The following is a 26,099-nucleotide window of genomic DNA, read 5'->3' as shown; positions in this document are numbered from 1 at the left end:
CTCCTTGCTTCCCCTTCTCTCTGTTCTCCAGCCCCTCACCTATCAGTTCCTTTTTTTCTCCCTGTCTCTCCTGCCTGTTACCTCCCTTTAACTCTATCTCTCCTCGTCCCCGCTGTCCTCTTCTCCCTCACCTTGTTCATTCTTCTCCCCCATGGTCCCGTCTCTCTTTCTCTCTATTACTTGCTGTCTGTCTCTCCCCTGTATGTTATCTAGTCCCTTTCACTGTCTTCTCTTCATTCCGTTCCTCTGTCCCCGTGTCTCACCTTTCAATTCCCTGTTTCCCTTGTCCCTGCTTTTTTTTTTTTTTTTTTTTTCCTCCCATTTTCTCTTCATGTTCCCCTCCTTTTCCTTGTTCTGCCCTGCCCGCTAGTTTCCCTCACTGCCCCGCCTCACCCCATTTAATCACTGCTTTTCCTTCCCCTCTCTCTCTACCCCTCTTCCTCCTCTGTCCTTCTGTCCCATCCTTCTGCCTTCCTCTGCTCCCCCCTCCCCTTCCGCCTTATTTTTTTGTCCTTCACCCACAATATCACCTCTCCCCTCCCCCTGTCTCCTATCTGGCCTTCTTCTGTCCTACCCCTTGTCTCATGCCTTTCCATTGTCATGGCACCCATCTTACCTGACATGCCATCCATCTACTTTGTCATGCCACCCATCTCCTTTGTCATGACACCCATCTACTCTGTCATGTCATGTCATACCCACAATCCCTCCTTTCATGTCCACCCATCTCCCATTCCCTGCCATGCCCTCATCTCCCCCTGTCATGCCTCCCATCTCCTCCATCATACTTCCCATCTCCGCTGTCATGCCTTGTATCTCCCCTGTCATACCATCTCTCCTCTGTCCCATCATCTCCCCTTCCCTGTCATGGCCCCATTTCCCGTCATCTCCTCACCACTCCTGTCATGCCTCCGATCTTCCTTGTCATGCCTTTCATTTCCCCTTCCCCTGTCTCCCCATTTCCCCTCCCCCTGTTTCCTCATCTTCCCTCCTTTGCTTCCTATCTCCCCTCCTCCTGTTTCCCATCTCCCCTCCCCTTGTTTTCTCGTCTCCCCTCCCTTGCTTCCTATCTCCCCTCCCTACGTTCCCCTATCTCATCACTCCCAGTCCCTATCACTCCTCCTCCTGCCTCCCCATCTCCTCACTCTTTGTTTTTATCTCCCCTTCCTTTGTCCCCCTATCTCCCCACCCTTCTCCCTTGTCCTTCCTTTTCCACCCCGCCCCCAGCAACACGAGAGGGACGCAGGTGACAAACTGTAATGTCAGAAGTGCCGGGGAATAGGGGGTGGGGGTCACAGTGCCAGGGGGTGTCAGAGTGGCGGTTGGGGGTGTCAGGGTGGGGGTTGGGGGGTGTTAGTGCCAGGGTGGGTGTCAGTGAGACGCCCGGCACTCCAGGACCACGCAAGCGGTGTCACGGACGGTCTGTATACTCCCTCTCTCTCTCTCACTCTCTCTCTCTCTGCTACTTCCTTGTCATTTCGTCTCTGCATCTCTAGGTCTCGGTTTGTTTTTTTCTCTGTGTCACCTATTCGTCTTTTGTCTGTCTGTCTCTGTCTGTGTCTATCTGCTTCTCTTTTTAACTCTTTGGATGCCTGTTTCTCTAGTCTGACAAACTCCCATCGTTTGTTCGTCGTCCTCTTTCCGTCATCTTTCTTCACCTCTCTCTCTCTCTCTCTCTCTCTCTCTCTCTCTCTGTGCTTCTCATTTCAAGTCGCTGCAAGTCATGGGATTTGTAGGCAACTCTATCTTTAAAAATTTTCATACTCGTTTTCAGTCTCCTCATTGTCTTTGTCTCCCCTCCCTTCCTGAAGCTCCTTTTTAGAAATTGTCACACACTGTCAAATTTACTTAATTACCTCACTCTGATGGCGTGTTTTTATGTTTTTACTGTCGTCAGATGTTTTTATTAATCCTAAGGGAGACTTTTCAAACTAGAGGAGTTAGATGTAGCCTCTAGTAACATCTTCCTTACGAGAGATTTGTCTGGAAGCAGGATGTATAGGGGATAATCACTACACAGCATTCATAATCCCCTCATTTGACGATACACTGGAAAACGTCAGGTATAGTCAGCGCTTTCTCACCAACAACTTTACCTGACGACCTAATGGTGGCTGGAAAATACTCGTGATGTAATTCAAACGACTCTATTCAAGTACGGAAGTAACTGTGCGAAGATATGAAAAAATTACATACCCGTACCAGTGTTAAGGATAAAAATTTTAGGAGTGAAATTCTGACCTGGAACAACGCTGGCAAAAATTTTAGAATTAACTCTTACTTCTTATACTGTAAGATTTATTTTACTTTACCATGTGCTTGTGTACATGTGAACAGCCAGGTAGGTGATATTTTGCCACTATACTTCTAACTAATCTTACAGATGACGTAGGATAAGAGACCGTCATGCAAGTTGCTTATCACTTGAGCATATACTGTATACTCTGCGTGGACAGGTGAGCAGGCCTGCTAGGAGGACACCCTACAAAGGAAGCGTGATGGAAGGACGTCCCAGGAGAACTAAGACAACTATGAAAGGTTAGAATAGGCTACGTTAGGACATTTTTTTTTTTTTTTGATCAGGTTAGATTATATTAATAAGGGTAAGTTAGTTTACATAGTTGAAAAAAAAAAAGTTTCCTGACCGCTGGACAACGAACCCGTGTTATTTACTGCGTTCCAACAAAAGGCACTTCTGAGTTCCACTTCTTTCTTACATCATTCCACCACTGCGAAACTACCTGTTCACCTAATTTGTTTGTTTGTTTACGTAATACACTTTGGACATCACAGGGTTCAGAAGTTCACCTACGACACACGCACATACTGTAGGGCTGATCTCAACAACCCTCGCACATGAAATGATAACTAATTCCCCATTTTAGTCGTGATACGCTAAGATTATCACATTCAGATTTGGTATTATGACTTCAGTGGGGGTATCTTTATGATGTATCGTCGGGATCATTTGGAGGAGCAGTGAACACGGCGGTATTAGATTCAAATCGGCAAATACTCTGCAACAGTAATGAAGCCCACGACTACACATTTCCCTTGCCCACCACACTATCTAGGTACAGTGCAGAGTACCGGCAACAGTAAGAGTATTTTTTATGGCATATTAGTCTGGCTGTGAAATAAAGCTGAAATTAAATAACAAACTTACCTCAACAATATCTCCTTGATAGCTTTGGATTCCAGCCTGAGTTAACTGACTGTCCATTTCTATACTCTCACCATATACCTGACGTGCCACGACGCAGGTAAAGAAAAAAAAAATCTGGTATCGCTCTGGAAAATTTACGGTTTGGATTTATGGCTGAGTGAGGGAGTGCGACACCGACTAGGAGGATTTATGCGAGTGACATGACTAAGAGAATATAAATAGGTAGGCCGAGAATCAGCCTGAGAATGTAAGGAAGAGATTATAAGATTAAAGTAGCTGGAAGAAGAAGGATACAGGCCGAGAAGTAGGTACAGTAGAAAAACAAAGTTAGAGAGGGTGTATGAGAATTAGTTGGCTGAGAGATGAAGCTAAGGTAGGCCAAGTATTTATCAAGAATATCAGTCAATTTCTACCAGTATATACCCAAACGCCTTCATCCCACAAAGGGTGGTCACAAACGAAAGGCGACTATTTTCCTGACCTACGCCCGCCATTGGGTTACCCTTTCTCCAACCCACCCCCACCCTGACTCATATACCTCTCCACACATCCATCCATATAAAAGTTTCCATAATAGTTCCCAGTTATCAGAAATAACTTTGTTTTTCGCATTTTTCACTTTGATATTCACTCAAGCCTGGTCGTGAAGTGCAGCAGTTTGAGTAATGACAAAAGTATAATAAACTACTCTTAAGTTCTCACATATAACTTTCATGTTCACTCTAGCTTGTTTGTGAAATGTATGATATTTGTATGAGTGTATGATGTTTATATGTAGTATGAAAGAAAAAAAGGGAAATATTATAAGCATTATTAGCTAAAGTTTGTAGACATGGGCGTAGGTAGAGAATCTGAGTGGGGTGGCTGGGAGAGGAGGGAGAGGACTGTCGATAATCAAGTGAAAGGATTTATGGAGACTTAATGTAGTGAGGTGTTGATGGAGGAGGTAAAGGATGATGATGATGAAAAGATGACGATGAAGAAGAAGAAGAAAATGAAGAAGGAAAGAAAACGAAGGTTTACCGGGAATTAAGTGGAAAATGTAATGGAGGGTGGAGTGCTATGAGCGGAGATTGCAGGGGAAGGCCGAGATGGAGGTGGAGTATGAGGGAGGGTACATGATCAATTTTAGAGAGGATATATGAGACGTGGGTGGTCGGAGAAATGAAGAGAGGTAGGCCGAGAAGGAGGCTGAAGGGCAAGGAGGTGAAGAATGTGGCGGAGGGTGGAGTGTCGTGGGAGAAGGCGGGGCAGCGGCTGTGTTAGGACAGAAATGCCTGCAGGTCATTTTTTGTCGCACCCACCTCTAACAGGGTAGGCGTCAGGCGATGGATGGATAGACTGATACATGGAGAGAGATTTAAGTTGGTAAACAAACAGGCTGACTTAAAATGATAGCTTCATAGATAAATATATGAATAAATAAATTAATTAACTAATCAATAAATGTATACATAAACAGTAAAATGCATTACACACACAACAAAAAAAAACAAGCCCCCCCACACACACATACAGAGAGAGAGAGAGAGAGAGAGAGAGCGAGAGCACCATCCTCCGTTCAGGAGACAGGGAAGTAGCTGTGGGAGGTTTACATAACCAGTCAGCTGAGCCGCCTGGTAAAAGAGGTGCAAAAGAAAACAATGAACCAAATGCTACTGAGGGAATTCACACTGGATGGCAAAATGCATACTACCTGCGAGTTGTAAAGTAATATGCAAGGTGAAAAAGCAATGTAGTGAAAAGTGAGCAGCAAAATGAAAAGTGAAATGTACAGTGAAAAGTAAATATACAAAGAGAAGTGAAAGGCACTGCACAAAATGAAACACATACGGCAGGGAAAAGTGAAGTGCATAACTTGAAAGGAGAAATGCATAACGAGAAGTGACTGCATACTGAAAAGTGGCAGTGAAAAGTTAGATATATTGTGAAAAGTTAAATGCATCATAAACGCGGAAATTAAGAGAGATCAGTGAAATAAATCGTGAAAAGTTACTTGCATAATGAAAAGTACCAATAAGCATTAAAATACATTATGAAAATGGAAATACCTCGTGAAAGTGAAATAGCTACAAAGTAAAAAGAGAAATGTATTGTAAATACTGAAAAGAACACTGAAAAGTTAAATACATAGTGAAAAGTGAAGTATATAGTCGCTGTTGTTGATCATCCCCTGTCTGTCTGGCCGAGCAGACCCATCAACCGCAGGCAAGCAACCGCCCCTGTAAGGCCGTCCCTTGCAGTGAACCGATATTCTCTTGCGATTGACAGCACCTCGCCATAATGAGGCGCGGGGAAGAGTGTCGAGGCTTGGTTCCTGGGAGGACACCGCACTTGCGTCGCTCCACCCAAGTAGCAGAGGAATCATAGCTGGCTCCGCATCACCCTGTTGCCTCATTTTATAGTTACCACCCAGCATTGTAAATGGCTTCCTGGTTACAGGAAACCATTAGGCTTTTCACTCAGCATGGAACCGCTTGAAATGGAGCGAAGAGTAATAAAAAAAATGACAGGCAAGACAGGGAGAAACAGGAAGAGAGGAGGGAAGATAATGAAACCGAACAGTAAAGGCGAAGATAAAGTAGGTAGCATTGCATCAAATGTGTGGATGATGGTCGCCATCATTTATCATCAAGTGAAAAGTGTAATGCAGAACAAGTGAAATACAGTGGTGCAATATATCGCGAAAAAAAATTAAATGCAAAGTGAAATACACAGTGAAAAGTGAATTATGTGGACCAAAGTGAAATGCAGCGAAAATAAAACAGTGAAAACTAAAAATGGGCAGCGAAAGTGAAATGAATAATTGAGTGAAATGCATGATGCAATGTGAAATGCATACTGTGCAGTGAAACATAATCTGTAGTGAAGGAAATGGCGAATGAAAAATGTAAGTGAATGTGTAGATTAGCAAGGTACGGAATTTAAAGAAGTAAAAGAGGTGTGCTCGCTCAGGCATTTGCCCTGGCAGAAGCACGAAGCCGCCACGCAGGTGGACAACGCACCCTCTCGGAGAACAACAGTCTGGACGAAATTTGTGATGCTAGTTATTGGACTCTGGCTGCGTGTGTGTATTTCAGTTAAAAACGTTTGTCTGGGTTTGGAGTTCTAATACATACATACGTACATACATCCTCAATGGCAATAATATAAAAATGAAAATCTAAAGGCACATTTATTACACAAGTGATGCGGTGCCACATAAATGCAGTATACCAGTGAGGGTTGTGTAACACTATACTCATAACTTGCCACATTTAATCTCTCCCCTCACAGGTGAAGGCCAAAATACCCCCACCCCCCAGGGCATTACTCTGGACCAAACCCAGACAATCAGCTATTGAACTCCCAGTGGGTGCGTGTATGAAGTTTTGTTAGAAATTTTTTTTGTCAGGGAGTCACATTCTAAGTGACTGGAGTGTTGTCCTCAGCGATCTGTTCTGGACATTGCATCTCAGTATTTGCTTCTTTGTTACTAATACAAACTATGTCGATATTAAAAGCATATAGATAACATACATGAGATTGATGACTTGATTTATACGACATAAATCGTAAAATAAAAGGGTGCTATGAAGCCTCCCATGCCACTTTGAACAACATTACCCAAGGGTCGGAGTTTCGTTACGGTATATACAGTATATACGAGTAAATAGATACAAACCCAATGTCAGCAGCACAGTTTATGGAGATTTATGAAAAGCGTCGAACTCCTTGTTTAACTTGGCACTCTTCGGAATGACTTTATCCCATGGGCATTATGAAGCACAATTTTGAATGGATCGCCAGACCTGTGAGGTGAAGCCGAGAATTTCAGAGAGATGAATGTTGAGTGTCAAGTTGCTTGGCCCATTTCACTAGGCTGTATGACTGTTTCTCAGCTTTTAGACTTCCTTACTACTATTTCTGGAGTCCTTCCACTTCATAAATTAGTAGGAAAAAGGGTTACGATGATGGTTGAATGGAGTGAAATGCATAATGAAATGAAATACATAACAGTATAACAGTAATATAAATGATAACTGTGAAATTAATAAACTGTAGTGAAATTCACAACTGATTTTGGCACGGTTTCAGGTCCTGGTGGAGGCGGCAGCAGACGGAGCAGAGAGCAAGGAGAGGGAAAGCATGGAGCAGAGTTGGGGGAACAGACGGGATCAGGTAAAGGCCGAGTCACTCCTTCAGTTCCGTGATATCTTCTTTGACTTATTATTGTTTCCGGTGGACGATTTAATTCGGCCAGGGCAGAGTTCTCATGGCGACGGGGTTGGGTAAAGTGGGGATCTATCTATCTATCTATCTGTCTGTCTGTCTGTCTATCTATCTATCTATCTATATCTATCTATTATATATATATATATATATATATATATATATATATATATATATATATATATATATATATATATATATATATAGGTGGCAGGTGGGGGCGTTCACCGTCCACTCACTCGATGTACTGTAGTGCTGCTTTGGGTGTCTGCCCTTTCCTCTCTTCCTTCCGTCCTCTTCTGTCTTTCCTTCATTCTTTCCTCTTCCTTCTGCCTACGAGTGACTTGACTCCCTCTTTTGTCTTTCTTTCCTTCACTCTTTCCCCTTCCTTCTGCCTATGGTTGACTACACTGAGTGACATGCCAAATGGTTCCCTGTATACCAAGAAACCATTTACTTCGCTGGGTGGTAACCATAAAACAAATTATGGCGCTTGATGATTTAGTGGGTAATTAAGGTGCTCCAATCGGATTGAGCCTGCGCAGGTTTATCTCCAAGGGATTGTTGGGGTTTATTGCTCACGTAATGCCACTCATGGATGAGTGAGTCAGGTTACTCTCATCTTAAATGTCAGGACCAACCTGCCTAGCCCCGGGCTCCTACGTTCCACATGGGGAAACACACACACACACACACACACACACACACACATATATATATATATATATATAGTCTCTTCTGTATTTTTGTCTTTGCTTTGTTTAATTTTGGAAGGGAAAAAGTTTTCTGGTCTCGCATATGTATTTAGTTCCTCTGTTTCTGCATTAATAAGTGTAGGCTATTTTAATATCCATATTGGATCCTTCTCTGATTTTATTCCTTCCATCTCTGGGATCATGTTTATAAGTCTCCTAAGCTTATGTTGTGTATATAATTGCTTGTTTATAAGTTTTTCTTCATTCACACAGCCACCAAATTGTCGACAATCAAACTGTAGTGATTATTCAAGTGTTAAAATACGAACAAACGAAAAAGAGTGTTAATAATAATGAACTGTTATGGAGATTTCCTTTATCATGAGAATTGGCTAAGATCCTTTATAGACATGATCTCTGCTCTCCCTTTTCCTCCAGGCACATCCAAGAACGCGCTAAGGGAGAGGACGCGAGTGGAGAGCCTTCGCAGAGCTTATTTGGAGCTCCAGGCTGCCATTCCATCAGTCCCGCCCAACACAAAGCTGTCCAAGGTACGGTAAGAGTCACTGGGTGGATACACAGGCGAGGAAGCAAAGGAATATTTAACTCTTTCATGTACATTACAGCTCTAGTATTCTGTTCCGGCTGACAACAGACCCTCTCATAGTCAGGTCAGCTCAGTTATTCTATTCTACCTAATGACAAACGATTTCACTGAGGGCAATATTACTGAAACAGAGAAGATGTGAACAAGGTTCTATTATTAATTCCAGTACAGTATTTATTAATTCCTGAAACACGTGATGACAATATATCTGACCTCTCTCTATCATTGTTGACTGCGCTCTGTAATATGAGATGTGGGGTGATTATGTCTAACAGTTACAGCTGTTCCAATAAATGACCATCAAAAAACAGAGGATTGCTTACACCTTCGTACATTAAGTTTTAATTGTGCGCCCCAGAGCAACCTGTCAGTCTAGAGCTGCCCAAACATCGCTAAACATGCTCTCAGAAAAAGTTGGGAAGTCACTAAGACCAAAAGCCTGTACATAATTCGCTAAATAATAAACTAAAGTTGCTAAAGTATTACAAAAAATAGTTGACAGTCCAGTAAATTGTTGCTAAGCGGAAATAGATATCTCAGATCTAGCCAAGAAGTCGCAAAATTGGCAACCCTTCTATGATGTTTTCACCTCCCCTTTCCAGCTGGACGTGTTAGTTCTGGCCACCACCTACATATCCCACCTGTCGCAGCTACTTCAGGAGGACGACGCGCGCGCCGGCCACGATCCCAACAACAACACCACCACCACCACCAAGACAACCCTCCCTTGCCCCCCTTCTGTCGTCCCCCACGGTGCAGAGATAGGGAGTGTCCACGGGGGAGTGGCAGGGAGTGGGGGGAGGCCACATCAGAAAGGCTTGTTGCATCCCGTCAAGGTAGGGGAATATCAGCATCAACATTAGTTGTATCGTCACCGTTATTATAGTTATCGTATTTGTCATCATCACCATCATCATCATATTAATTAGCTATCGTTTTTTTCATCATCATTTTGCAGGGTGCTTTCCTGTTTTCATGATCCCATTTCCTGATTCTGAATCCTTTCTTCTTCACTTTTAGAGAGAGATAACAGTTGGATGACAGTTATCATAGCCATGACCTTTGTTTACAGAAATGGCCAATGCGTGCTCGTCTATATGCTGGTGTGGGGGCGACAGAGGCGGCCACACTCCTCACCAAGCACACACCTCAGCGACACCATCACCACCACCACTCAACACACTCCACCCTCCCCTACACCCCACGCCATCCTTCCCAACCACCCCTACCACGCCAGCAACAGCAGCAGGAGCACATTAACCACCCCAACACCACACCCGGACACCACAAGACCCAGGCAGCCGAGTTCCCTGGTGTGGAATCTCTCGTAAGCGACTTTAGTTTCGTAGGAGAAGCCACCATGGACAAAACCTACAGTAACTCCTCGTGGTTGATGCCACAGATCTACCAAGGAGGCTACATGGAATCATGGGAAACGGATGGAGCGTGGGGACCTGGGATGACCTATGCTGATCCTAGCTCCTGTTATACGGCCTGTCAGTTGTCTCAGCCCTACACGTCGCAGGCTGGATGCTGGGAGGCTTGGGAGGATGGGGTGGCGTGAGGGGAGATCAGAATTTGGGACCTACTGAACCAGTAACAAAAAGAGAATGAACGGTTCCACCAGTTTAAAGCTTCTATGAGCTGCGCAGTCATTGTAATCAGGGACGTGTATATATATATATATATATATATATATATATATATATATATATATATATATATATATATATATATATATATATAATGGTCTGGACACCGATCATTTCAAATATTAACAAAATTTTCGAGAGGTTTCCCACAGAATCATAACATTGTAGCTTGCTTGCTTTTTTTTTTTTTTTTTCTACTTCCCTACTCATCCCTATCAGCAATATGGTTGAAGCTGTTTACCTAATGGAAACTCAACCTCTGCAATCCTAGATACGTCCTAGGTAATCATCATTAACTCTTGCCATTTATACGAATGGGTGATCCAACGCATTTACTGTAGGACTTCCACTTGTTTTAAATCAGCCATTAAAATATCAAAGGTTAGGAGTTTACGACTGCTCGGTGGATGACAGACGCACCATGAGGACAGAGTTCTGTTTACTTTGGGGTCCCTTTTCTGAATAGGTCTCACACACACACACACACACACACACACACACACATGCTTGCTTCACCTCCCGGTTTGCATTTTGCCATTTAATAACCATAACCTGAAATGTTCACGGCATTTTTTTTTTTAAATCCTTTAAAGCAACGTTGGGTCTGGTTAGTACTTGGATGGGTGACCGCCTGGGAACACCAGATGCTGTTGGCATCCCCACATGTCAAGTGGGGTTGGTGGAGGATTAGTGCCCCTCCCTGTAAAACAATTAACTCTAAGCCATTGGCCACCCCGTCTGGGATACATGGCGTCTGGCAATGAATGAAAAAAAAAAGTACAACAATACTTCGGTATTCCAAAGGGTCAGAATTGATCATTTTTAACTGCTGTTGATACATTTGCCATTTTATTGACATCCCACCAGACTATAGTTTGTTCAGCTGAGAAAAAAAAAACAGCAAAAAAAAAAAAAAAATGCCACTGACTATCTAGAGCAACTCGTTAGCTGCCTTTGGTGCACCTAAATAATCCTAACAGTGAAAGTGTTAATGTACTGTCCATTGAGTCCAGTTCTGAAATCCACTAGTTGTTAGGCATTAATTATTCCAATACATTGTTTACATGATTAACTTGTTCAAGGTGTTTAGTGTTGATTTTAGACTTCTACTCTAAAGTCTGCGGGGATATGTTCTAAAAGTTTAGAGCTCTTGCAGTACTAAGAGCCGTATCTCTGAATATATCAATAATGACTTTTTTACTCATAGTGGGAAATCTGTTTGAAGCTAACCATTAAAGGGAACGAAAACTGAGAAGGCACTTAATATACCATGTTACCATGTAGTTTTTCTTTATGGCTATGTTAGGTCTGTTTGGTTTGGTTAATCGTAAACAACGTTAGCTCAGTCTCATCACCATCACAGTAAACTTTCAGGAACAGGAACAATGCAGTGGATCATTAATTTTATAGGGAAAATAACTGTTTCATATACTAGAGGCTTTATCTTATTATATGTTATACAATAGGCTATAACTATGTTAAGAAAATGTAACCTAAGTTACTTTTAAAGAATAAGAATCATGTTTATATCCCTTTATTAAAGGCATCACCAATTTCAGATGCATCGTATTTCACATTACACAGGAGAAAAAAAGTAGGCTACTCGTACAGAAAATCTACTTTTTAATTTAAGTCCCCATAGCCTTACTGTTTTCTTCGTCAAAGAAGCAAACATAGAAAATTATAGGATGGTAAACTAATGTATCTAGCATTTTCATGTTAATAAAACTAATACGAAGGGCACATAGCCAGAATTTTATAACGAAATTTATATAGCGACAAAAGATCTGGCTAATTCAAATACACGCCTAAAAATCTATCTATATTTCTATCTATCGCCAGACGCCTCAATCCTGTAAGGGATGGCCACAAACAAATCGCCTTCATGTCGCCCTGTCCAACGCCATTTCACTGCCCTGCTCCCAGTTCACACCCCACTCTCTCATATATCTCTCTATTCCATCCCTCTATCTCATCCTCGGCCTCCCCCTCCCTCTCCCTCCCTCCACCTCACTCACACTTTCGAGGTTAGTCTCTCACTCTCCATCTTCGACACATGGCCAAACCACCTCATTGAATTTCTCCTAACGCTTTCTACCACATCCACATCCACACCACAACGCTCCTTCACCTCCTCATATGTCAGTCTGTCTCTGCAAGAACTTCACATGCTCCTCTCAAAATAGCTCACTTCCTCTACTCTCACTCTTGACTTGTGTCCCTCCAACAACGCCCAAGCTTCACTTCCATACGTTAGGGCTATGACAGCGATTTTTTTACTTTCACGCTCACTTCCCTGTTCCTTATCACTGTTTTCAAAGAACCAACAACTTTTCTTTCTTGTTGTACCCTTTCAAGCACTTCACTCTCTAAACTTCCATCCATACTCATCACACTACCCAAGTAATTAAACGCACTCACATTTTCCACTTCCTCCTCATCCAGCCTCGCAGTACATTCAGAGGCTTCATTTCTCTCCAAGACCATAACTTTACTTTTCACTACATTTACGTTTGGATTCCTTTTCTTACATACTCTTCCAAACTCATTCACCAATGCCTGTAAATTTGTACATAGTGGAAAACCTTCCTAGAAAAGACAAATTTACCTACGAAGTTTCATTCAAATTTATCAAAAGCCTAGAAATTAAAGCGCGCGCGCGCACACACACACACACACACACACACACACACACACACACACACACACACACACACACACACGATGAATCTCTCACAAAGGTATATGGTGTGTGTGTGTGTGTGTGTGTGTGTGTGTGTGTGTGTGTGTGTGTGTGTGTGTGTGTGTGTGTGTATCACCTGACTGAAGGGGTCAAAACTTATGAACTGCTTGCCCTACATCTAGGTTTGGAGCTGTTTACTGTAGTGAACCTAACGACTTACCCTATCACTACTAATCTAACCTGTAGTGCTTTCAGATCAGAGCTAGATAATATTCTTCAACAATGTACAGTACCATCGCCAGATAAAGTTCGCCGACAATGCCCTGCCGGCGTTATATTCGCGAACATTCCTTACTCCTCCCTAACGTCGGAGAGATAGCTTTCCTTCACACATTTTTCTATCTAGCATTTCATATTGCTATCTATCGCATTATGAAAAAAAAAAAAAAAAAAAAAAAAAACATTGCGGCCGCCGGCATGGAAGTGTAGGCGAACGTTTCATCGCTATTTTACGATCTGATCATGTCTTTTGTTGGGTACATTGGCCGAGAGTTTACCTCCGCCAGCGTCTGACCTGTGACTGGCAACAGCCAGGGAGCCACTGACAGAGCAGAGGAGTGATCGTAAACCACGCACCGACCACCATCCACCACCCGAACAGATCCCACCCAAGCGTGAATTACAAGGGGGATCGACCTCTTTAACCCCTTGCACAGCTTCGATTTCTATCTTGTACAAAATCGCTTGGTATCAGCCTAAACAGCGAAAGGGTCAGTCGAAATAGCTTTTCATTATCTGACCGCGATGATTTCTCTCAGATGCAGAATATCGCACAGTGTCGGCTTATGTAAATCACCTCAGTACGTCCTTACCGTCAAAATGTTAAACGCGGATTACATAATCGCTTTCACCTCCCGCCTGAGTTTACTCGATGCTACGGGGTCTGCATTTATCAAAGCTCTTAACCAATTTGCAGGATAAAAGATATCCACAGAAATTTACTATTATACCAAATCACTTTGCTTTTCGTATTTTGGACTTTAATAACCACTTCAGTTTAGCCGCAAAGTGCACAGTAGCTTTGTGAGTGAAGATAAAAATATAAACAAGCAGTCTTATGTAAAAAATAATTCCTTCAATCCGATGACGCATTTTCCACTTTCATCTTGCTGCCTCCATACGATTTCATTCAGTTCGGGAGAGATTTTCAGCCTTAAGATGAAGACAAAAATTACTTATGAAGTTTTTGGTGACTGCATTAATGAAGACATAAACAGCACTCTTATACACAGCCTAAGCCCAGGACAGCTTGTAACTGTGGGTGATGAAGCGTATACACAACTTAAACTGAAGAGAGTCTGTAAGTATGGGTGGAGTTGTGGCATACATAATCTGGCCCCACAGCTCACGATACTGTCGGTGTATATCTGGGTGCGCTATGCATGTCGATGAGGGGGGCTGAATGCTGCCTCTCCCTTTCTCGCTCATGCAGGAGGTGAGATAGGGGAAGGGGAGGAAAGATAGGAGGGGAGAGAGATGGATGGAAAGGAGAGGGAGACGGAAAGGAGGAGGAAGGAAGGATAGAGAAGGAAAGCGGAAGGAAAGGAAGAAGAGAGGAAGGGAGGGAGACTAAAGGCAGACACGAGAGAGTGGTTTCTGCTACCCACCTCATGCACAAGCTGAGTTAGGGGAAGAGGTGGATGGATGAGAAGAGGAAAGATACACAAAGAGAGAGAAGGAAAAGGAGAGGGCATGGAAAGGAAAAAAAAAAATTGGAGGTGAGAGGGAATGATGAGGGGATTATTTCTGTTCTCTGTCTGTCTGTCTATCTGTGTGTGTGTGTGTGTGTGTGTGTGTGTGTGTGTGTGTGTGTGTGTGTGTGTGTGTGTGTGTGTGTGTGTGTGTGTGTCTCTCTCTCTCTCTCTCTCTCTCTCTCTCTCATGCACGAGGAGTCAATTAGAATAAGGCAGAGAGATGGAAAAAGAATATATAGGGAGATAGTGAGAGAGGAAGGGAGGGGGGAGGGGTGAAGATGAAAATGGAGCAGGGAGAGGATGGGCGGAAAGAGAAGGAAAGCAAGAGGAGAGAAGGGGAAGGAGGAGACTTGGAGAGATGAAGGGTGCTAGATCTCTCTCTCTCTCTCTCTCTCTCTCTCTCTCTCTCTCTCTCTCTCTCTCTCTCTCTCTCTCATGCACGAAATGAGTAAAGGCGAGGAAAGCAAAGGAAGGAGGGGGAGAGGGAAGGGGTGAGAAAGGAGTGAAGGGTGAGAGAGGAAAGAAAGAGAGAAAGACAGAGGAAGGAAGGAAAGAAGAACTAAAGGAATAAAGTAACTGGGAAAGAGAGGGGAAAAAGGAAGAGAGGGAACGAGGGAAAGGATGGGGAGGTGAGGAAAGCGAGCGGAGGAGGGGGAAAGGAAGGGGAGGAACAAGAAGAGAGATGAGAATGCATGTTGCTCTTTCTTTCTTTCTTTCGTGGAGGCTGTGAATGAGGGTGAGGGGAGCATAGATAGGGTGTAGAAAAAGGGAGAAGAGGGAAATCTGGGAGAAAGAAAGGAAGAAAAGGAGGAAGGAAGGGAGTGAAAGGGGAGAAAGTGAGGGAAGAGTGGGAGGAAACAGAGGGAGGAAAGAGAGAAGAGAGAGGAGAAGGTAGGAATGAGGGGAAGGTAGGAATGAGAGGAAGGGGGAACGGAAGGATGGAAAGGAAGAGAATAAGGAAAGTGAGAAAAGGGAGAAGAAAAAGATGAGAGGGAGGGAAGAGGGGAAGAGAAAAATGGAGGGAGGCGAGAAACGAGGAAAGATGGAGACGAAAGGAAGAGGTGAGGGAAGCAGAGATGGGGAGGGAGAAGAAAGGGAAGAGAGAGAGAGAGGAGGGGAGGAGACGACAGAGAAGGAGAAAACGGAAGGAGAGGGAAGAAGGAAAGGGAAAGGGAAGTGATGAAGGAGTGATGCCTGTTCTCTCTCTCATGCAGAAGGTGAGTTAAGACAAGAGGAGGGAAGATACGAGAGAGAGAGAGAGAGAGAGAGAGAGAGAGAGAGAGAGAGAGAGGAAAAGGAAAGGGAAGGAAGAAAGTGAGTGTGAGGGAGTGATTTCTGCCACGTCGCTCATGCCTCAGTGAGTTAAGGCTAGTGATGGAAGACAGGAAGAGAGAGAGAGAGAGAGAGAGAGAGAGAGAGAGAGTGTGGGATAGGAGGAAGAGGGGGGGGGAAGGGAAAGAGAATAGGGAATGGAGAGGTAGGGAGAGGGAACGGAGGAACGAACAGAAACGGAAGAGGGGAAGGAAAGGAACAACACAAAGGGAGGAAGAAAAACGAGGGGAAGAACAAGTTAAAGGAAGAAAACAGCAAAGGTAATGGAAGGAAAGAATAAAGAAAGAGGAATAGAAGAGGAAGATATACGTAGGATGCTTTCGGCTCCTCTTATTCAGTCAAGTGAAACATATTTTGCCTGGGAGTTACCGCTTGTGGGTTAGGGGAAGAGAGAGAGAGAGAGAGAGAGAGAGAGAGAGAGAGAGAAGGGGAATGGAGGGAAGAAAAGAGAGGGTGAGGAAGGGAGAGAAGAAAAGAGAGAGGAGAACAGGGAGACAGGAGAGAAGCAAGAGGTAGTGAGAGCGGAAGGGAGGGGAGAAGAGCAAAAGAGGGAGAGATGGTCAGATAGAAAATGAAGTTACCGTTCTTTATCAAACCCCATTGCCATCCAACCTCTACGTCTTTTTCTCTACCTACATCCACTTTATTTACCCACCTCTATCCCTCTTTCATTCATTTCTCCTTTCTCCCTCTTGATTTGCGCTTCAATTTCTCCCCTCCTCCTCCTTTTTCATGCATGGTATCTCTTCCTCTCCTTCCCTCCTCCTCCTCCTCTTCTCAGTTTTTCCCTCCTTTTCTCTTCGTTATATATGCATGGTTATCCTTCTGTTTGTCTCCCTCTCTCTCTCTTTCTCTCACCCTCTCCTTAAAATAACCACCTGGTCTTCAGTTTTTACTTGTCACTCCCTAGCCTTCCTCCTCCTCCTCCTCCTCCTCCTCCTCCTCCTCCTGTCTAAAATAACAGAAGTTTTAATAACCGATAGGTCTTCAGTTTTTACCTGTCTCTCCCTCTTCTTCTCCCCCCCCCCCAACACTTTTTTCTGTTTTTTTTTTTTTCCCTCATTCGCTGTCTCCCTCCTGCTCTCTTTCTGTCTATCATTCTTCTACATTCCATTACTTCCTACTTGCTCTCCCTCTCTCCTTTTTCTCTTCTGTTATCCTCTCTCCTTTCCCTTTCCCCCATGGTGGTAGGTGGCGGCGATCATCATCCACACTCTTGATGTACCGGTAGTGCTGTTTACTTCTTTCTTCACATTTATCATTCTTCTTCCTCTGTCTGCCTTTCTTTTCCTATTTCCTAGATCCTTCCTGTCACTACTTTCCCCTTCAGGTGTCTCTCCACTGACTGGCAAGAATAATGGTTTCCTTTAACTCAAGAGAACAGTGTAACAACGCTAGCTGGGAACTATATAGCCAAATAACGGGGTGATGTGAAGCCTACAATGACGCCCTTGTTAACTGGATGGAGAGACACAAATGCGGCGTCCATCCAAGATCCAAACGTCCACACTTCTCCCAGCGCCTCTGTCCGGGGTTATTCAGTAACTACAATTAATCCCCTTCTTCCACCCTACACATTATTATTCCCCTTCTTTATTTTCTTCTTCCCATTCCTCTCCGTTTCTCTCTTTCCCTCCCTCTCTTTCCATATGACCTCGTGCCATATTTCCTTCGAATCCTCTCCATTTTTCTCCTCTCTCTCTCTCTCTCTCTCTCTCTCTCTCTCTCTCTCTCTCATCTCGGTACTGTCTCTTCCTCCGTAGCTTCTCCTCTCCATCCTTTCCATCTCCTCTTTTTTATCTCATTTCTTTCCCTTCACTTTTCCCTCCCCTACTCACTCTCCTGTCGTCATCTCTTCCTATCCCTTTCCTCATCCTCTGCTTTCCCTTACCTCCCTCACTCTCCACCCTTACCTTTTTTCAATCTTTGCTTCTTCTTTCGCTCTTACTATTTCCTTCCTTCGTCTTCCCCCTCCCTCTCCCCCTCTTCTTCCAGCCGTCCTTGCCCCTTCTTCTTCCCTTGTTAGCCTATTTCTTCACGTGGAACCACTTGCCACACAAGCTAGGTAAAATTTTTATCGGGAGCGTGAAAACATAAAAAAATACCTTTAAGTGGATGATTTACCAAGTATGTTGTTGTCAAGTTTTCATTTCTATCTCTTGTTCATATTCTTTTGTATGTCAGGCTTGTCAACACTGTTATCTTCAACTTAAAATTCCTGTTTCTTTATTGAACTCTCTCGTGATGGAGACAGCCCTGGTATTTTATTCCAGTTAATACCAGTCGATTATTTACGACTAAGAGTGAGGCAAAGCATCCCGAGACAGTTAATCCATAGACCACAATCATCTCCAGCATGGTCGGGATAATTTAAATATTCTATTCCAGCTAACGCCAGATAGCTTAATACGACTGTTCATTGAAGCCTGTGAGATGAAACGATTGACTTAATCATTAAACTTTTCATTACATTTCCGGATGGATTTTTTTTTTTTTTCCATCGGTGTTGATGTTCTCGTTCGTCCTACCAACGCTCATTTCGACGGCCTCAACGCCTTTATGTTTTGGCCGATTGGACTGAAAAATACTATGCGTTTACAGTACCTGTGCCTGGTATCTAGAGACACCTTTTCTAGATTTTCTATTGTAACCTTTACAATAATTTCAAACATCGAAAAGTGTATAAAAACAGGCAAGTAACCACCAAAAACTGGCGTAAATTCATCATACACAAAAACAACCATCCCAGTTCGGTTCGAATGCAATTACGTTACGGAGCGAGTTCTCGATTAGAAAGAGCCCACTACCCCGTTTGTTCTGTGATTTGTCCGTTTATTATGAGTTATATATATATATATATATATATATATATATATATATATATATATATATATATATATATATATATATATATATATATATATATATATATATATATATATATATATATATATATATATATATGTGTGTGTGTGTGTGTGTGTGTAATTCTGGTGGGAGGCAGTTGTATGATTTATATTAACACTCATCGTAATTAAAACATTAATCAAAGCGTATGTTTATAATTATATTCGTCTTTATGGAATCATTGCTAACTCATAATTACCGCATTAATAAATAAAATGGAAATTTCAAGGGCTATTTTTCTCATTAACTTTTCGATGAGGATATAAATATAGAAATAATATGAGAAAAAAAATACAAAGTCGTTATCTCTATTTGATGTAATATGTGTCAACTCTTCCATTAATTGATCGCTCCTTCCTCTCTCTCTTTTGTTTCTTTCTTTTAATTCTTGCTCGTCCCTTTCCTTCATTTCCTCACTCCCAACACCTTCCCTCACTTCTCCCCCTCTCTTCACTTCCATCTGCCCTGTACTTTCCTCCTCCTTTCACTTTCCTATTCTCCTTCAGTCACCCGTTTCCTTCCCTCACTCCCCCTACTCCCTCACCCACTCTTTTTTCTCCTCCTCCCTTCACTTCCCTCACTTCCCCTCTTCCTCACACTTCCCTTCCTCCCCTCATTTCCCCTTCTTTCCTCAATTCCCCTTCTCCTTCTTCCTTCGCTTCTCTTCTTCCCCTCACTTCGCTTCCTCCAATCTCTCCCCCTCGTCACCTCACTTCCCCTCCTCCATTCACTCTCTTTCCTTCCCTCACTTCCCGTTAGCTCTCCCCATCACTTCCCCGCCCCCCTTCATTTTCCCTCCTCCCATCACTTCCCCTCCTCCCTTTGCTCCCCTTCCCCCTCTCGCTTTCCTTCTTTCCTTCACTTTCCCTTCCTTCTCTCATTCTCCCTCCACCCTAACGTCCTCTCCTCCCCTCACTCCCATACCTTTCCTCACTCTCCCTCCTCCCTGCACTCACCCTCCTCCACTCAGTCCCTACCTCCCTTCACTTCCCTTCCTGTCCCCACGTCCCTCTCTCTCCCTTTCTCCCCTCACTTCCCCACCTTCCCCCGCTTCCCATCCTTCTCCCACGTCCCCTCTTGTCCACCGTCCCCTCCTCCCCCCACATCACCTCTCTCTTCGTCACTTTCTCCCTTCACTATCCCTTCTCCCCTCACTTCCCCTCCTCATCGCACTATACCCTCTCCCCTCACTCCCCCTCCTCATCTCACTATACCTTCTCCCCTCACTTTCCTTCCTCCCCTCACATCCCCTCCAGCTGCCCCTGTTTCCTCCCATCTCTCTCCTTCCACATGACTTCCCTTCTTCTTTATTTTTTTCTCCCCTCCTATTTTTCTCCTTTCCTTCCCCTTCCTCTTCTTCCACTCCTCACTATCTACTTAGCTATCGAACCCTTTTCCTCTCTCTCTCTCTCTCTCTCTCTTTTCCCCTTCCCCTTTTCCTCACTTCCTTCCATTTCTTCCTAACCCAACTTTCACCTCCTTTCCCTCCCCCCCCACCCAGTCCTTTACCCTCATGCCTCCCCCTCCCTTTCCCTTCCTGTGACATACCCTGTAGCACTGATCAAACTACATCCCATTTCCTCTCTCTCTCTCTCTCCTTTCTCTTCCACACTTTCCAGCTCTTCATTTCTCCTGCCTTTATTCATCTTCTCCTTTCTCTTCCACACTTTCCAGCTCTTCATTTCTCCTTCCTTTATTCCTCTTCTCTCTCTCTCTTTCCCATTTTCCGATTTAAGTTTTCCTTCGTTTCCGTTCCCTGCCGCTGCTTCTATACTGTCATCTCTCCCTTTTCTCTCCTATGTTTCCCTTTCTTTCTCCCGGTCTGTCTCGATCTTTCCCTTTTTCCCCCACACCATCTCTCGATTCCTCCCTTATTCCCCTTCTCCCTTTTTCCTTTATCACCGAAGTTTGTCACCTCTTCTTCTTTCTCTTTCCCTCTTCCTTTCCTTGTCTCTTCGATACATTTTACTCTTCCCTTTCTCATCTTTCCTCCTTCCTTCTTACTCTTTTCCTTTCTCACTCTTGTTTTTCACCCGCATCGTCCCTCTCCTCCCCTCTTCCTGGTAGCCTATTTCCGTCTCTTCTTCCTCGTTTCCTACCTCTTTTCTCTTTTCTTCATTCCCTTCCCTACTCCTCGTTTCTCCCAGTTTTTTCCTTCTGTTTCTTATTCCTACCTACGTCCTTCTTTCCTTCTCACTTCTTCTTCCTTTTCCTTCTTCTTCCTTCCTTATTTCTTCTATTCCTCTTCCCTTTCCTTCCCTCTGTTTCTCCTCACTTATTTTTCGCCCCCCTTCCTTACTCCCTTATTTTACCCTTGCGGCTTTCTTCTCTGCCTGTCATCTCTATCTCCCGCAATCCCCCTTCCTTTTGCAACAACCCTACTGAACACTTCCTATTTTTCTTTCCAACCTTTCCCTTTCCTTACTCCTCTTACCTACTTTTTATCTCCTTTTTCCTCCCTTTCCTTTCCATTCCCATTCTCTCCACTTTTCCTTAACCTCTCCTTCCTCCTTCCCTCCTCCTCTCCTTCTCCTTTCCATCCTATAATTATATTCTTTCCACCTTCTTCATCTTCCTCTCTGCCTCTCCTACCACAGTTTACCTCTTCCTATCCCTTCCCTCCCTCACCCTTGCCATTTGCACTCCTCCCTTACTTCTCCCTCTTTCATCCCACCCTCTCCATCTCGCCCACCATTTTGCCCATCTTTCCTTCTCCCAAACGCTGTCCATCCCTCTCATTCTTTTTCTTCTCCCTTCCTTGCCCTCATTCTCTTCTCCCCTCCCTTCTTTCATCTTCCCCCCTCCTTCCTAACCCTCCCCCTCCTTCTTTTCCCCCTCGTCTCTTTCCGCTTCCTTTCCCCTTCCTAAGCCCCCTTCTCATTCCCTCCCCTTCCTCCCTGTTTCCCCAACCCACCTTGTCGCCCCTGAGCCCTCCTTCCAGTCCTGCGAAATAGCTTTTATCGAATCCTATAGCCCCGCGAGCGTCCCCTACCAGAGCCCCAGCTATATGTCTAAAGGTTTAAGGCCTCTTCCCTTATAGGACAAATTGGGGCTCTATCACTGGCCACGGAGTCCTATTTTCGGAGGAGGAGGAGGAGGAGGAGGAGGAGGAAAGAGAGAAGAGTTGTGATAATAAGTGGGGCCTGCCTGTGCTTTCGTGTTCTCAGTTTTATTGATGCTGCTGGTAATTTTTGTGCACGGTATGGGAGGGTGAACGTGCTAAGAAGATGCCGTCCCATAATTTTGTTTGCAAGGTTAAGATGATGATGATGATGATGATGATGATGATGATGATAATAATAATAATAATAATAATAATAATATGATGATGATGATGATGATGATGATGATGATGTAGAAGAAGAAGAAGAAGAAGAAAAGAAGGAGAGAGAGAGAGAGAGAGAGAGAGAGAGAGAATCCTAATCTCTCTGACACTTCCAGCCACCTTACTATTTCACTTTTTCATTTTCACCGTCTCTTTCTTTTCCAGCTAAAAGGATAAGACCCTCCTTCCTCACTTCACCCTCACCCCACTCCCTCACACCTTAACTCCCCCATTCTCCCTCTCTATGTCTCGTTCCTTCCCATCATTTCCCCATTTCTCCCCTTATTTCTCCCTCCCCCTCCTTTTTTATTCCTTCCTGTCCCTCTCCAATCCCCTCCTCCCATTCTTTCTCTCCCCTCCTACTCTCCCTTTCCTTGTATAACTCCTCTCCCTTTACTAAAAGCTTCTCCCCTCCTCCTTTTCCGTATCTCCCCTACTCTTTCCCTCCCTCCTGTTCTTTCATCCTCTCAGCCTATCTGCTTTCTTCCTTGTTTGTTACCCGTCTTTTGATACCTCTCCTCCCTCCACATTGCACATGCTCCCTTCTCACCTATCTTCCCCTCCCTTCCTCCCACTGTCTTCCTACCTCTCCCTCCGCCCTTTCTCTTCTTCCCTTTCTTCCCACTCTCCTCTCCTCTCCTTGTCTTCCTTTTCTCTCCTTTCTCTGTTTGCCTCCTCTTTCACTTTACATCGTCCATTCCTCCATGCATATCAATTAGCCTCCCCTTTACTCCTCCCCTCCCGTCTCGCCTCATTCCCCTGCCATACCTCCCCTCCCCTCTTTGTCTTACTCTGCCTGACTCTGTCTGTCTGTCTATCTGTCTGTGGGTCTCTCTCTCTCTCTGAATGGCCCTTCTCCTTCTCCCCTCCTTTCTCTTCTCCGATTTCCCCTCCATCCCTTTCCCTCTCGCTCTCCCCTCTTTCCTTCATTTTCACCTCCTCTTCCTTTCTCCTTTTCCCTGTTTCCCCTCCTTTTCCGTCTCCCTCTTCCTCTCCCCCTTTTCTCCTCTCCTCTCTCTTCTTCTCCCTCACTTCATCTCACCCTCACAAGGGGAAAAGCCACATGCATATTCGCTTTGTTTCAGACGAGGGTATAAACGACTCTCTCTCTCTCTCTCTCTCTCTCTTTTCGACGAGGAATCATGTACTGTGTTTGACTTGAATCGTTTCCACCATGATATATTAAATAATTTCTTCACGTTCAAGATCTACAGTACGTGCAATCAGTTATCAGCAGAGGCAGTTGACATCTCCTCGATACTGCAGTTCAGGGCTATATAACAGAATGTATTGTTTGGCCTAACTTAGTGGTAGGGTAAATGCTTCCTCCTTTTCTGTTATATTTCCTACCCGGCCTTTTTCCCATGGTTAGGTGCACTTAGTTTTACGTGTCCGGTCTGCGGACGGGAGAGGTGGATGGGGAGAGACTTCATCTTTACCATACTCCTCTTTCACTATAAGAAGAGCAACTTGTACCTGATAAATCCATTCATCGGATAACTATGCTAGGTATAGGGCAAAGGACATTAATCCCTTAAAGGATGGCCACAAACAAATCACCTCCGCGTCGATCTATTCTCTGCTATTTGGGTGTCCTCCCTCCAAGTCACACTCCTCTCTCATATTATATATATATATATATATATATATATATATATATATATATATATATATATATGTATATATATATATATATATATCCACTCCATCCTTCCATATCATCCTTGATCTCCTCCTCCACGTCACTCGCATACACTCTTCTAGTCACTCTTTCATTCTCCATCCTCTCCATATGGCCAAACCATCTCAGAGTATTCTCTTAACACTTTCAATCACATTCACATCAGCACTACAACGCTGCTTTAATTCCTCGTTTGTCTGTCAGTCTTCCACCTAACTCCATTATACTCCTTTCAGATAACTAATTTCTGCTGCTCTCTCTTGACTCGTGTCCTTCCAACGGAGATCAAGCTTCACACTAAGTTAATGGAGATATTATTATGACCTACTTTCTCTGGACACTCTGATTAAAGGTCTCCTACTCCCCCCCCCCAACTTAAAAATCTTGTTCATAATAGTGGGAATGGGGTCGGTATAATGATGACAGGCATGGAAAACTGGAACGACGTGAGCATAATTTATATCTGGAATCTTTCTTCCCTTGCTTTCCCGTCCTATCCATCATCCCATCTTTTTCCTCCTCTCTTTCCCTCCCTCTAGCCCCACTCCTTCATCAGTATTTTTCCTTTCGCTCTTTACTCTCTTTCACTATAGTTTCCCTTGCCTTCTCTCTTTTTCTCTCCTTTCTCCCTTCCTTAACTTTCCTCTCCCCTCCCTCTCCTCACCATTTTCCTCCTTCCTCGCCCTTCGTTCTCTCTCCAATCTATAATTTTCTTTTTCTTTCTTCCCTTGTTTTCCTTCCCTTTCGATCTCTTTCTCCCTTCTTCCTCCTCCTCTTCCTTTTTGCATCTCCTCCTTACCTCCTCCTCCTCCCTTTCCTTATTCCTCTCTTCGTCCTCCCTTTCATTCCCCTCCTCTCCCTTATCCCTGCTCTTTTCTTCTCATTTTTCTTCTTCCTTCCCTCATTTCGTCCTCCTGTATAAGACTCCCCTTGCACCCATTTCATTTCTCCACCCCCTTTCTCAATTCTCCCTTTCTCTCTCCTCTCTCTTCTTCTTCCCTCTTTCTTTACCTTCCCTCATTCCTTCCACCCCTCCCATTCCTCTCCCATCTTCTTCACTTCTCTTCTTTCTTCCCCTTTACCATTTTCCTAACCCTTCTCCTCCCTTGCTTCTTTACTTCTTTATCTTCTCCCTCTATTCATTGTTCCATTCCTTGACTTTCATCTTTTCTTTCCTTCCTCCTCCCCCAAATTTCCTCACTTTCCTCTCATTATCTCTCCTCCTCTTCTCTTCCTCAACTCCTCCCTTCCCTCTCTCTTTTCCCCCATTTGCACTCCCGCTTCCCCTCCCTTCCTTCCATCCCCTTTTCTTCCTCCCTTTTATCTCTTCTCTCACCCTCCACCGTCCTCTCCTCCCTTCCTCCTTCTTCCCCTGTTTCTTCTCTTCCCTTGCCCTCGACCCATCCCACTTTCGTCTCTTCCTTCGCTTTCCTCCTTCACCTCATCCTTTCCTTCCTCTTTCTTCCCCCCCCCCCTCTTTCTCTACATCATTTCTTCTCTCCTCCTTGTTCCTGTCTTCTTCCCCTTTCTTCCCCCTCCTCACATTTTCCTTCCTCTCTCTTCCTCCTTTCCCGTTTGCATCTCATCATCCATCTTGCTCTTCCTCCATCTCTCTTCCTCTCTCTTCCTCCTCTTCCTTCCTCCCTTCGTCACCGCTCCTCCACTTCCCTTCCACTTGGCATTCATAGTGGTTTGCTCCACTCCTGGCCTGAGAGAGAGAGAGAGAGAGAGAGAGAGAGAGAGAGAGAGAGAGAGTTGTGAAAAATATATATATAAGGAGAGAGATACACAGATACAGGTGAAATTAGTGGAAATGGACGCTTATCTATCAATCTATCTATCTATCTATCGAGAGAATCTGGGCACAGTGTTATGTGACAAGGGAATAAGCTTGTCTGAAGTTTGAACAATTTTGAAACAAAAATGAAACAATCTGAACTTTGTCTAATTAAAACTTTAGGGAGTTCGTGCCATACGTTGTCAAATATCGGTGCCGTGTGGTGTCAAGTGTTGGTGTCACGTGATATCAAGTGTTGGCGTGATACGGTGTCAGATATTGGTGTGGTGTCAAGTGTTGTCAGGTGT

At 44.0% G+C, this 26,099-nt stretch overlaps 1 protein-coding gene across 1 annotated transcript in view; it reads left to right on the top strand.

Moving 5' to 3' along the window:
• The first annotated feature begins 5,449 nt into the window (after positions 1-5,449).
• Positions 5,450-26,099, top strand: part of LOC145401189 (uncharacterized) — a 71,873-nt gene continuing 51,223 nt past the window's right edge. Inside the window, exons 1-7 of the mRNA XM_080273493.1 lie at positions 5,450-5,518; positions 6,443-6,517; positions 7,244-7,304; positions 8,512-8,624; positions 9,283-9,516; positions 9,753-9,820; positions 10,013-10,240. Of these exons, the coding sequence (XP_080129619.1) occupies positions 5,450-5,518; positions 6,443-6,517; positions 7,244-7,304; positions 8,512-8,624; positions 9,283-9,516; positions 9,753-9,820; positions 10,013-10,240 (848 nt within the window). The remainder of the gene's footprint in view (positions 5,519-6,442; positions 6,518-7,243; positions 7,305-8,511; positions 8,625-9,282; positions 9,517-9,752; positions 9,821-10,012; positions 10,241-26,099) is intronic.

The sequence above is a fragment of the Coenobita brevimanus genome, chromosome 55, assembly GCF_032717465.1.
Source record: "Coenobita brevimanus isolate Jiangsu-jjx chromosome 55, ASM3271746v2, whole genome shotgun sequence".
Lineage (NCBI taxonomy): Eukaryota > Metazoa > Arthropoda > Malacostraca > Decapoda > Coenobitidae > Coenobita > Coenobita brevimanus.
The sequence above is the reverse complement of the archived record's forward strand: the minus strand, read 5'-3'. Positions and strand labels throughout refer to the sequence as shown.